At 36.5% G+C, this 13,138-nt stretch overlaps 1 protein-coding gene across 1 annotated transcript in view; it reads right to left on the bottom strand.

Annotated features, from left to right (window-relative positions):
* Nucleotides 1-399: 399 nt before the first annotated feature.
* The window catches only part of PPARGC1A (PPARG coactivator 1 alpha), a 100,900-nt gene continuing 88,161 nt past the window's right edge, over nucleotides 400-13,138 (bottom strand). Inside the window, exons 11-13 of the mRNA XM_079768994.1 lie at nucleotides 11,397-11,518; nucleotides 10,913-11,064; nucleotides 400-5,730 (exon numbers count right to left, since the gene is read on the bottom strand). Coding sequence (XP_079625120.1) covers nucleotides 5,627-5,730; nucleotides 10,913-11,064; nucleotides 11,397-11,518 — 378 coding nt within the window. The 3' untranslated portion in view covers nucleotides 400-5,626. The remainder of the gene's footprint in view (nucleotides 5,731-10,912; nucleotides 11,065-11,396; nucleotides 11,519-13,138) is intronic.

The following is a 13,138-nucleotide window of genomic DNA, read 5'->3' as shown; positions in this document are numbered from 1 at the left end:
ATTTCTTGAAAATGTTAACAGAGACCAACGAAAAGAAATAGACTGCTTTTTGCCCATCAATAGAATCTATATAGCATCTTTCCCCCAAGGGATTAATTCAGCTTTTGATTAAATCTTTCTGAGATTTAAATCACAATGTTACAAACCTCCAAGGAACTCCTCTATGAGTTGTGACCTTCTTTATTACTCTCTGCTGTTTAATAAAGTACGAAGATTGATTTATAATGGTGTATAATGTGTTTGAAAACAAAAAATAGCAATGAGAATTGCAAAATATAAGATTAATATAAAGTTAAAGATTGCAAAAAGTATGCTTCAGTTAAAATATTCTACAATTAATACTGAGTTATGTGTAGCTACTAACACTAGTGTCAAATTAGTATAATAATGTTATTATGGCTGTAAATTATACTCAATGATTATCTAAGTAATGCTACAATGAAGGGAAAACTGACTACCCTGCAAAAGAGTTTTTGAACCAATATCATGTTATATGTTTTATACAGACTTTGGAGGACTTTCAAAATGAAACAAAGTTCTTTAAAGGAAACTATTCATATCCAATGTTCATTTACTTTAGCCAGCCTAATTTTGGTTTTAATAAGTAGTTTGCCATTAGGATCATCAAGGCTGGAAGTGATTTAAAGTTTGAGGAACATCAAATAGATTCTTTACAACTCATCAGGATATCCCGGTAATGGACCAGCATCTACATCTGCTGCTTCTTAAAGATCCCTCTTTAGCCCCAAAAGGTTTTAAAGGCTAAAAAGTTAACTCTTTAAAAAGAAAGACTTGCATTATTCTGATGCCCTTGCTTGTTCCAGCCAGAAGATTAAAAATATTGCATACAATTTAAGGGTCAGTGGAGATAAGCCTGTATCTGAGGCTTGTTCACTGCATCTCAGAGTGCTGAGTACCATGGTTTTAGGTGAGTGCATTATTTGGGGAAGAAAATGGCAAGTTTTTATTTTGTACTTTGATAAAATAAGAGCTGAAACTGGTATCAAGTAGAAGTAGGACCTTGGGGAGTCTTCCTTGTATTCGTTAGCAGATATTCATGTACAATGGATAGTTCTACCACATTTCTAATAATTAAAAGCATGTTTTTTCTCTAGGAGATGGGGGTAGGGGGCAGGGACTAGGGTATGTCTAACCACTTCTTCCCAATGCAATACTTCTGTTGGGTCTCTCAGTACAAGTTGCTGGGAGTGGGGCTGGCCGACCATGGGGAATCTGAAGACAAGGCGCAGTGGACACAGCGGACATCCTAACAGCAAGCCTTGTGGGCAGCTATCAGCTTGTCCTATATTTAACCCGATGACTTACATATGACTGGGGAGGGGGGAGTGGGGGGAGGGGACTGCCTCCCATGATAAGTCTTCAAAAATATTCATTCCTTCCACAGTAGAACCGCTTTCTAAGCTGAATGTTGAGCAGGCTACTCACTAGAGGTGATTGGCTTGTACTTAAAAATACCCACTTTCTGGAGGTAAGTAGAAAAACAGATCTCGTCCGTGGAATCAAGTCCCACATCACTTCTCATTCAAGGAGTCACCACTTCTGCCTTTGTCATTCGCAAGGAGACAAGGTAAAATACAGAAGGTACACGTTACCTTAGAGCGGAAATCCATCCATGAATATGGAAAAGCAGGGAGAAAGGAGGGCGATGCAGAAGGGAAAGAGAATAATAAGGAAGGAGCACTGTGGCCTCAACTGAGGAACATGCCACAAGTGTGGTTCCCATAAATAAGAAAAGCAGAAGTAAATTTGAAACATTCGTTTCCCTTTATTAGCTCAGTGAGGCTGATGTGTACTGCACATTAAAAAAAAAAATCACAGGAATTTTCATACAATGAATAAAACCACAACAATACATGTAGAATTGGCAGGTGGGGAAGAAAAAATAAAGCCCGGCAAGGGCTCAACTAATCGCTCACTTTCCCTCTTCAGCATAGTTCAACCAACAGTATTACACTTTCACCTACAAATCTTAAAGTAGCTCCATCAAATCAGCAGTTCACATTATTGAAAATGTCTGTCACATAGGTACAAATTTAGAATCATCACATTATATTACATGGCTATTCTAGGTCATCTATAGATCAGGTCTTAGACTACAGTGATTGAAGTTCTCATTACAGCCATCAGAAAAGGACACATAATCATTACCTACTGTAAGCTCACATCTAAAGGCATGAAAAGGTTTCCTTTTTGCAACTGACCAACCATCATACCCCAATAGTGCAAAGTTCCCTCTCTGCTGCTTTGAATGTTGACAGCCCAGGCGTTGCTCTCTCGGAGTCGTTTAGCAAAAAAATTGATTTTGTTGCACTGGAAGAATTATTCTGCTACATCTCTTTAAAAAAAAACACACACCCACATTTCTAAAGCACCAGTTCAGTCGCCAAAATTGTAGATGTGGTACTTACCACAGCGTGAAGGCAATGGCCTGCGGTCATCTAGAAACCCAGAGATCTATGCTGAAATTTGCCTCCAGTGGTGATGGGGTGCATGTGTTCATTTGAAAGATCCTCTCCAAAAAAAAAAAAATTAAAAATAAAAATAAAAGGAATACAGTTTACATTTTGATGGGCTACCCACAGTGTCTGCATAAGATACAAAAGCTCTGTTCGGATGGTTTAGTGATTCTCTGTTTGCACTAATTTTAGATGCAATTTGAAGTCCATGGGAAAAAACAAAACAAAAAGAACTATGATCTTTATGGGAACAATATTTGTCAGGCCAGAGGGGGAATAAATTAATTCTCAACATGAGATCTGTAATGCTGTCTTTTGATAAGTAAGAAAAGGAACCAAGTATTCTTACTCATGTTAACAATCCAGGGCAAGAAGGAGAATGTATTTAAAACTGGATCACAAAAATTTAAAGGCAAAATAGAGAACGCATCTGGTCCTTGAACACATAATATGATTTACTAAATATTGATTTCTTAAAAATAATTTATTGCTCTTAATAGTCTTTTTTATTATTATTATTCTACAACAGAAGATACTCAGAATTCAGAAAGAAAGACTGTAAACTTCAGTTTGGCGTTCACACAGAGTTTAAAATACCTGCATTTAACCTACGGAACAACAAGAATTAGGCGGATTAAAGATGTGTTACTGTTGTAACGCAGAACCTGTGAACGAGTTTATTTCATAGTATTTTTATTGCTTTCTATCTACTTAGAAATAAGAAGCCAAAAAATCAAGCAAGCATCTGACAGGACAGACAGTGGATTCACTCAGAACACAATATGCTGGTGATAAATGAATGCAGCCATCAAAATTAGCTGCATTGGCCTGGGGGTGAAATCCATTTTATAAGATCGTATTGGGCGAGAGAAAGGAAAAGAACGATTAAGAAGTAGGCGTTATCATGTCTTCCAGAAAAGTCGTGTCAGCCAAACCTTGATGGAATCTCAATTTAGAAACGTGAATACACACTCCAAACTGTACTGACTTCCATTCCAGGGCTCCACACTCAGATGAAATCCTGATGCTCAAAATGGAGGTTTTTCGGAAGTTTTTTTTTATTAAATTTAGCAGAAGCAATGTCGTCAAGAACAACATCATGGTCACATCAGAGGCCATGCTAGTGCAAGCAGAAACACTGCTTCTGCAAAAGCTGAGTTTCCCAAACGAAACACTGAAACTCCACCCTGACAACGGCCATGCATCCTAGGTAGAAAATTTCCACTGGCTTGAGGATTTTCATCATCTCATAATTTATAATAAATAGGCTATCTGCAACCGATAAATATGTCTCTTTAGTAAACAAAGGAATGAGATATCAGTATTTATACAGGATGCATAACTGTAAAAAATACAGATAAATACCATCATCATACTCTGCCAAGGGAAAGAGATACTGGCTTCAGAGATGGTCTTCAGACACACATTGATTATTGTAAAAATCATACTGCAATTATTACCTCAGCATTTTGTATCAAATTAAAATCACAAGAATTAAAATGAAACAGCATTTTAAAAAGATTTTTTGACCTCTAGTTTCAAAACTACTGTTGATAGAGAAAATAAAAACATTTCTTAATGGTTACCCATTGAGACTTTACATAAAATCATGATATCGTCTAGAAAAATTTTAGATGAGAAAATTTTCATTCCCCTAACAAATCCAGTGTATAAAACTTCAAAGAAAAACAAGCAACAAGAAAATGTGGAAAAATATCGCAGAAGTGGTTAATACCTTTAGGGGGCTAGGATATTTCTTGACAAGATGCTTAGATCAAAGCTCACCTAAGAAGGGATGGATACGCGCGAAGCATCGTTTTGTTGCTGCACTCAACGGACACACACACTGTCTTTTTTGTTTTTGTTTTGTACAATCAAATATATATAAGCAGTAAGTTCAGCTTCTAAATAGGTTAGTGTACAATAGTTGTTTCACCTCATAATTACATTTGAATATTCTTGATTAAGAAAAATTCAGCAGTTTTGAAAAGAAGGCTGCATTTACAGTGCATAGCTGTAACAAAAAAAGAACATTGTTGTATAGTATGTACACAAAATAAAAATACTCCATTTAACATCTGTAAATACTTAACTACATTGGAGAGTGTAGCAATTACACTATCTGAACACATCGCAGAGAGTTCTACCCAACTCTCATTCTGTAATGTAACACCGCGCCCGCTCCTCAGAAAGAACCATTGGCCAAGGTGCACGATTGGCCATGGACAAGGCTTTTGAATTTTGCAGTGGAAGATCAACATTTTTGGACATTTACATGGGTGTCAGGATAAAGGACGAATGACAGAAACTTCAAAATGTTAGGAAAGTTTAGCATTCCAGTGCCCGCAGTATCCTCTCCCACCCAGATTCCATGGCCAAAGGAAAAAAAAAAAAAAGGAAAGGAAAAAGAGAGAGAGAGAGAGAGAGAGAGAGAGAGAGAGAGAGAGAGAGAGAGAAGATATTAGTTCTATGGAACCTGTTGTTTCTTCGGGATTGTCATATAATCATGTTATGAGAGAACACTTGCTTCAAGTTGATTTTGTACTTTCTTAAAAAACAAGAGTACGGAGGCTGATGCCCAGACATCAGCGGCTGTCATTTTAGGGTGGCTTGTGGTTGGTTGGTTGGTTGGTTGATTGGTTTTCTTTCCTTTTGAATTTATTCATTTTTTTCCTTTTGAATAGAATATGAACATTTTGAAGTTCTAGGTTTTACGTGTGTCTTCTTGGAACTGCTGCCATTTGAAGTGGTTTGCCCTGGTACACTCTGGTCAGGAGCCCCCAGTCCCCACCTGTACATACACACTTCCCCCAAACCAGGCACACATGCACACACACACACACACACACACACACACACACACACACACTCACCATCACCGAGAGACTCCAGGGAAAGCGAAGCTGACACCCATGAATAAACATGTGCTTACTGGATATCCATTCTGTCTCTTGCTTCTTCAGCAGCTGTGTTCATGTAAACCATTGTTGTTGTTGTTCTTGTTGTATTGTTGTTGTTTTGTTTTGTTTTTGTACAGAGTGTAAAGTAGGAGTAATTCCTAAGTATGACTTGCAATAGTCTGTTAGGGGAGGACGCACTGTCCCGTGAGGTATTCACCGTCCCTCTGTCATCCTCAGGCAGGGAACATGTTACCTGCGCAAGCTTCTCTGAGCTTCTTTCAGTAAACTATCGAAATCCAGAGAGTCATACTTGCTCTTGGTGGAAGCAGGGTCAAAGTCATCTGAGTTTGAATCTGAAAGAAATCCAAGCCAGGTCAGATGCACCCTTTCCTGATGGTCATCAACTCAATCATCGCATTCAAGAAGACCTTATGTAAGAGCAGCTTATCTAATCAATATACTTAAAAATATGCCAAAATTATATATATAGGGTAAGGTGTGGTGGGCTCTCAAAATACTCATCAATTGATGCATTTTAGATTTAAACTCTCCTGGAAGGTAGTCAAAATAGACTTTAATAGCAACTATTCAATAGCAACTTGTCCAATGATATTCTTTGAAAATAAGCCCCCACTCCCTCCATGGCATATTAAACAACTCACCTAAGGTTCCTCAACAACTTAGGTGGATAGACAAGAGTAGAAGCTGGAACTAATTTTCCTATTCAATGAGACTAATTTCATTGAGCAAAAATCCAGTTGAGTTGTAGGGAGAGAATCAGAAGTTCACCCACTCCCCATCCTGTTACTCTCTCTTAAGGTAGGAGAAACATATGACCCAGTCACCTACTACATACCTTTGGGTACCCCAGAAATGACTAGTGGCACAAAATCCTCCAAATTAGAAGGTTTAGGGAAATGTTTCATGTCTAGAGAGCATAAATTCAGTCTCTTTACTAATTAATAGGAGATGGAAAATATGCAGGTGAAAATAAAGCCATGGTCTCTCTTGAATCCTTAAACTAGCCCACATCAGCTTTTGTGCCAAGTCCCGCATGCTAGTTCAAAGTGCCCTTAACAAAATCAATGTGTTTCAGCAATGTTGGATATAAAGTGAAAATCTGTTAACTATTTCTGATTTTCTCCATTGACATCTCAAAAAAAAAAAAGAAAAAAAAAGTCAGATATTTTTGCCGGCCTTGCAAGTGAGAAAAAATATCTTGGAAATATAATGGAAAACCTCTTGTAAATACTTTCATTCTCTTGAAAGCACTGACTTCGAAGGGAAAACAATCCTTTCTGGAAAACATTAACAATCCTACCAAAATATGAACATTTCCATGTTTTACCCAGACCAAGTCCCGAAAATAAAATGCTCAACATGACAGAGGAGTATAAGACTCAGTAATGTGGAGGCATGATCACTGACCTCACAAGATGTTGTGCTGAAATGGTTGCAATCCCTCAAACCCTGCAGCCCCAGACTGATGTTTTAGCCCTCGCTATAATCCACTCTAACCATCCTAGCTTTTGGAAACAAAGAAATTCCTGCACTTCTTTTTCTCTTTCATTCTTACCACTCCTTGTCTTTACAGAATTTGTGTCAAGTAAGTTTTTTCAGGTAAGAAAAAACAAAACAACAACATTTAGAGTCAGATCCAGACATAAAAGCAAGAACAGAAATGGCCAGTCTTTCCTCACTAACATCTTATATGGTTAATTCTTAAATGATAATGGCTCCTACCCTTCTCTTCATAGCCAAATGACTAGTTTGCTTGTATTACTAAAACCTCACCAGAAGCTGATGTTCAAATCAAAATCTTGTTTGTAAAAACCAAAGGCAAGAAAACCCTGCTCATTGCTAGAGATTAGCCTGGAATCAGAGTTCCAGTTGCATTGCAGACGAAGGTGAGAGAGTCTGCTGATGACTGAGTGTGCATGACATTAAGGTCAGCATAGGCCCATCAGGAACACACATATGTATCTTTTCTTGGAGAAAATATGGAGAAAAATTAAAATGTCTTAACTTTGGATTATTCTGCATGAAACCCAGAATTTCAGTGTTTCCATATTTTTATTAGCGAATACTAAAAATACTTTGAAACAGTGGTTCTCAAGACTTTCCTCACTGTGAAATATGCAGGCTGGAATTTACATATATACCCACATATATGAGCATACTACATCACACAGTAGGCACCCTAAAGTCTTTTTTGTTGCATGAAGACAGAATGTGGTTACATGTACTTCCTGAGGCAATGCCATCTATTCCACCTCTTTTTCTACACTAAAGGAAGGATGCTGCAACACAAGTCAAATATAATACAAAGTTTGATAGAAATAACCCAAAAACTACTCTAACTATTTTTTAAATAAATTGTTACAAATTATGACATTGTATAAGTAGAAACAAATCACATTACAACTGTATTCCTGGCACACAGAAAACTGTTGGCACAAAGTAGGTACTAAATTTAATATTTGTTAAATTTTACTAAAGTTATGGGTGAAAATATATGTGTTGGGATCTGGGAATGATTTACCAATAAATGAAAAGGGTTTATGAAAAGTTATGTATATATGCATAAAAATTTGTGATGGGTATTTTATTTCCTTCATTTTTTTCTTATGTGCTTAAGTTCTACACCATAACTAATTTGTGATCAAAATTATTATATTTTTGTATTGACCAAACCTTCTCTTCTGGTCAGATAGTTGTAATTTAATCTTTATCCTTCCTCTTTAAGATTTTTTCATTGGGGTTTTTCAGAAAGATCCATTTTTTTTATAAGACAGTAAATAGAAAGACACACAGATTACAGAGTCATAGAAACCAGAATTAAATCCTGGCTTCACCATAGTAACCTTGATTGTCTCTTTAAATTCTGAATCTCATTTATAAAACTGGCTCATAAATCGTAACTGGAATCACCATGTTTTGCACTAATATTATTGTAGTGGCCTCAAGAGTATTGAAATAGGGTGGGCAAGCTAACCTAATTTGGGGTAGCAAAAATAAAACACAGAATAAAATTGGTTAAATCTATCTAAAATACTCGGTCACTTTACTCTTGGTAAAATGTGTCTGCCTCACATCATTTTCACTTTACATCTGACACACACGACAGCTCACAATCCCTCTAATGGTCCAGTATATACTTCTGCTCATCACATTCAGTGGCCGTGACCTGACACATTGAACGTGAACTCTTCAGGGGACAAAAACCAGACACATATGAATGTTGTTCAATTTCAAAGCCGATGCTGATTCTTCCATTTTAAAGTAACTTGAAACTTCCAACTTCTCATTACCATCACTTTAAATGATAAACATAGCTACTCTTTATTGAGCAACTGCTTTATGCCAGACACTGTTAACAGCTTCACAAACATTAATTTAATATCCACAGCAGCAATATGGGGTGTGTTACCCATGGAGAACCAGAAGCAGAGGGAGTTTAATTGTTTGCTTAAGGTCAGAAGCTAAGTCAGGTTTCAAACCCAGGTCTGCAGGATTCCAAAATTCTGCAGGTTTTTTGACTACACTGTGGCTGTGTTCACTCAGATCGACTGTGCTTCATGAAATTGGCGGGCTTGAGGGAATTGGAAAAACCCATGCTACTACCGTGCACATCAAACACACTTTTCAGAAAATACAGAGCTAGCTTAGCAACGGCAACGTTTCATTGCTGCTGGCGAGGCGGTGAGATAACGAGAGGGGAAGCATTCTTCTTAGAAATATTTCAGGAAGGCTCTAGTTCAATTTGGAAATACCATTCAATCCTCCCTCTCCCAGTGATGAATCGTGATCTAAAGGCCCCTCTAGGTAGCTTATTTTAAACTCTAGATGTTTTGAGAGACTAGAAGCACCCTGGCCTTCATCTCTGAAGGAAATAAGTCAAATCAACTCAAGACTTCAATCTGTCTTGACTGTTTTTATCAGCCAACATTTGAACAAATGACTTGCCACCGTTTATATTTTCATCCCTAGGCCTCTATCTCTCTAACAGTCAGCTACCTCTTCCCTGCTTCATACTATCTATTTAGTTTTTGAAGTGAATTATAGCATATTCTCCCTGAACAATGCACACTACCTATATCAATTACTCTAGGAAGACATGGTTTTGGTGGAAGGGAGAAAAAAAATCCTAGTATTTGGTATTCATTTCTTTCTTTATACCAAGCCAAAGTAAGTGCTGATAGAAACATAATAAGGTTTAGATGTATATGTTAATTTTATGATTAGTAGCATAATTGATTTAAATAAGTATGTCATATGCACGAGACATTTGCCACTTTCCTACCTTCATCAAAGAACCTAAAGTCTTACAATACACACATTAGATAAAAAAATCACATGCAAAAGAACAAAATTAAAATTTGAAAGGAAATTAAGATGTCAATTGTGACATTATTTATAATATTAAAAATTGAATAAATGTTTAACTATAATGGAAGGCTGAAATATAATGGCATTATTCACTGAACAGAATACTGTGTTGCCATTAAAAAGTGTTGATAAATTATTTTTAATCCTGTGAGTACAGTGGAAAATGAAGTTATGTAATATTAATTGAGATAAGTAGAATTTAAAAGTATGTATATATATAAAACATGACCTCAACTATAAGAAATTAGACATTCTGAGACAAAATACTGGAATGTACAACACACACTAAGTCATAGTGGTTATCTCTAGGTGATAGGCTAATAGCTGATTTTCCTATTTTTCTTAACTTTTTTATATTTTCTAAATTTTACCCCTTGACTCTGTACAACTTTTAGAACAAGAAAAATATCAATACTTATGGATGCTTCAGTTTCCTTATCTCTAAAATGGGAATGACAATGATAATATCTATCTTCCATGACTGTTCTGGTAATTAAATGAGAAAACACTTGCAAAGCCCCTGACACAGTGCCTAACATATAGAAGTACTCAAAAATAACATTTTCTCTTTTTTCTCTTAAAGAAAGTATAATGTGATCTAACATATAAAATTTTATTTTCTTTTCTCAAGGTGTACTTTGTTGAAATTATTAACATATCTAAGTCTTTGTGATAATAAAAAAGAATAAGACTTTTGCACACTCTGTTCTATAAAACAATGATGGCAATGCTACAGGTTTGGAAAAAAGGCTTCAGGGATGGGAACAGAAAACAATGGCAGATTATATACATAGTCAAAGACACATACAACATAGACACATGCAGATGTACACTGTACCCACATATACACACAAGACATACACACACAAAACACAATATACCACCTCCATACACAAACAATGCAGAATTTCAGCATCTGGGAAGACAGTACAACAAATTTACTTCTTCCCTTTGTTGCCCAAACCTACACCCCTTGTTTCTGAAACTGTCTTGTGCATTAAAAAAATGATAATAATATAAAATTTCTATTCAAATATTCCCTCTAGTAAAATAATGGTTCAACCCAATGTGCCTTCGGTTTACATTTACTCCCATTTTGAGCTCTACATTATGGATTCCTCATTCTATGTACAATAAAATCCATACCTAGGTCTGCATAGTTAGACTTGAAAAATTGCTTGCGTCCACAAAAGTACAGCTCGAAGTCAGTTTCATTCGACCTGCGCAAAGTATATCCATTTTCAAGAGCAGCAAAAGCATCACAGGTGTAACGGTAGGTAATGAAACCATAGCTGTCTCTGCAATGGACAAAGAGGAGAAGTTCAAAGCTAGTGAGGAAGCATTAGCATATATGACTATAGCACTTTCTACTTTGGGAGACTCTGCTGGTGCCCACGTCTGAACCTCTGCGCCCATTTATCAGTGTGATTGTCCTGTCAAGCTGCTAAATACTTATTTCTGGGACAGGAAATCTCAACTAGAAAGATTAATAAATAGGGATGAAAGAAAATAAATAAGGTTCTGAACTCAACATGTCATCTGTCAAAGCATCCCCATCCTAGTCATCTTAGGGCCATAATTTTTTACATATGTCAGCTTCTAAACAAGAAATAATCTTGAAGATTCTCACCCATCATCCCGCAGATTTACTGTGCACTCCTCAATTTCACCAAAAACTTCAAAACGGTCCCTCAGTTCTGTCCGTGTTGTGTCAGGTCTGATTTTGCCAACATAAATCACACGGCGTTCTTCCTGGGGGAGGGGGAAGAAAGAGAGACTTGCTAGTTCTGGAGACAGGAAAGAAGTTGAACCTCTAGAAATATTCATAAAGGGACAGTCATGCAGAAGAAGAACCCACAGAGCATGCCAGTTAAAGGAAAACATACACTAAACTGAATGAAAGGCTATGCTGGAACAAAGTTTTAATTTCCATTTCATCAATATCACTCTCTTCCTTTACATACTCTCTTTTTGGAGTCCCATTCTCTTTTACTTTTCCTACTCATCTCTGTTCTTCAGTCACATGAATTTTTATATGTTAGAAAAGAAATATGTGTAATGTGATGATTTTATCACTGAATGACTGAACAATACCTGTTAAATAATTTAACTCCTGTGACTCAATTATTAATCCTCAAAATTGGTAAGAAACTGACCTGGCTCACATAACCGTATAATTTCTCATTAACTCAGAATTCTAATATGGAGATGTGCATTTTCCCCCAGTTTTATTGAAAAATAACTGATACAAATCACTATTTTATTGAAAAATAACTGACACAAATTTTGACATACCGCAAAAGAGTGATTTCTTAAACTCTAGTATAAATAAACATTACCTGAGGTGCTTATTAAAAATGTAAACTATTGGGATTTATCCCAGCTATACTAAAAAATATTTGGAAGATAGGGTTCAATGATCTTCATTTTTAACAAGCACATCCAAGTGATTCTGACGCAGGTGGTCCAGAGACAATAATTTGAAAAATACAGTCTTAAAATGTAGACTATTTTAAGCCATGAGTCTCCAAAGAATAAGAGCTATAAAAGAGGCTATCAATTTCACTTTGCCAATGAATCTTATTTTAGAACCAGACTAGAAGGGTGTGGCCTAATTTTCTCTAGTAGAGTCAATATCATCATAATCTGAAAGTCATCAGCAATTTATAACCTTCACAATATGAGAGGAATATTTCATAGCCGGTGGATATATTTCTCAAAAATAAAAATAAAAAACAAGACAGGTATGCATTTCTTAATGTAAGAAGCAACCTTATAAATCTTGCTCTAAAAAGACAGGCCAAGGGCCACGATGTTCCTTAAAACTGAGAGAGGCAAGAAGGCAAGGAGTTAATATAAAGAATGTGCTTACCAACTAGGCTACGTGTCTATCAAGGACAAACAAGAATGGAATGAACTTCAGGTTGCTGAGATTTAAGTTAGATGGAAGCAAAGACGAGGAAGCACAGGACCAAGGTACAGATTTTGCTTGCCTCAGAGTTTTCTCTGGATGTACTGAGATATCCTGTCTTGGATGGTGTGAAAAGCAATTTAGGCCCAAGGCAAAGAGATGTCCCATGTTATTTACTGAATTTCTTTCTTTTTTATGTGCCCCGTATTTAGTGAAGGACCTGCCAAAGACCAAGCACTCAATAAGTGCTTGTGAAATATAACTGAACGACTCAGACTCTGTAATAGATATCATCTGAGGTGATCTAATCACTCATGTTTCATCTTCTTTTATCTTATGCAACCCTCCTATTTCTGTTTTCATCAGGAAGTTCCTCTGAGCTTCAGACTCAAATAACCAACTATCTACTTGACATCTCAGGTTAGATATCCCCTCGGCACCTCTAGCTGGACCAACATCAC

The sequence above is a fragment of the Cnephaeus nilssonii genome, assembly GCF_951640355.1.
Source record: "Cnephaeus nilssonii genome assembly, chromosome: 1".
Classification (NCBI taxonomy): domain Eukaryota; kingdom Metazoa; phylum Chordata; class Mammalia; order Chiroptera; family Vespertilionidae; genus Cnephaeus; species Cnephaeus nilssonii.
Note: the sequence above shows the minus strand (reverse complement) of the source record. Positions and strands in the feature narration are given on the sequence as shown.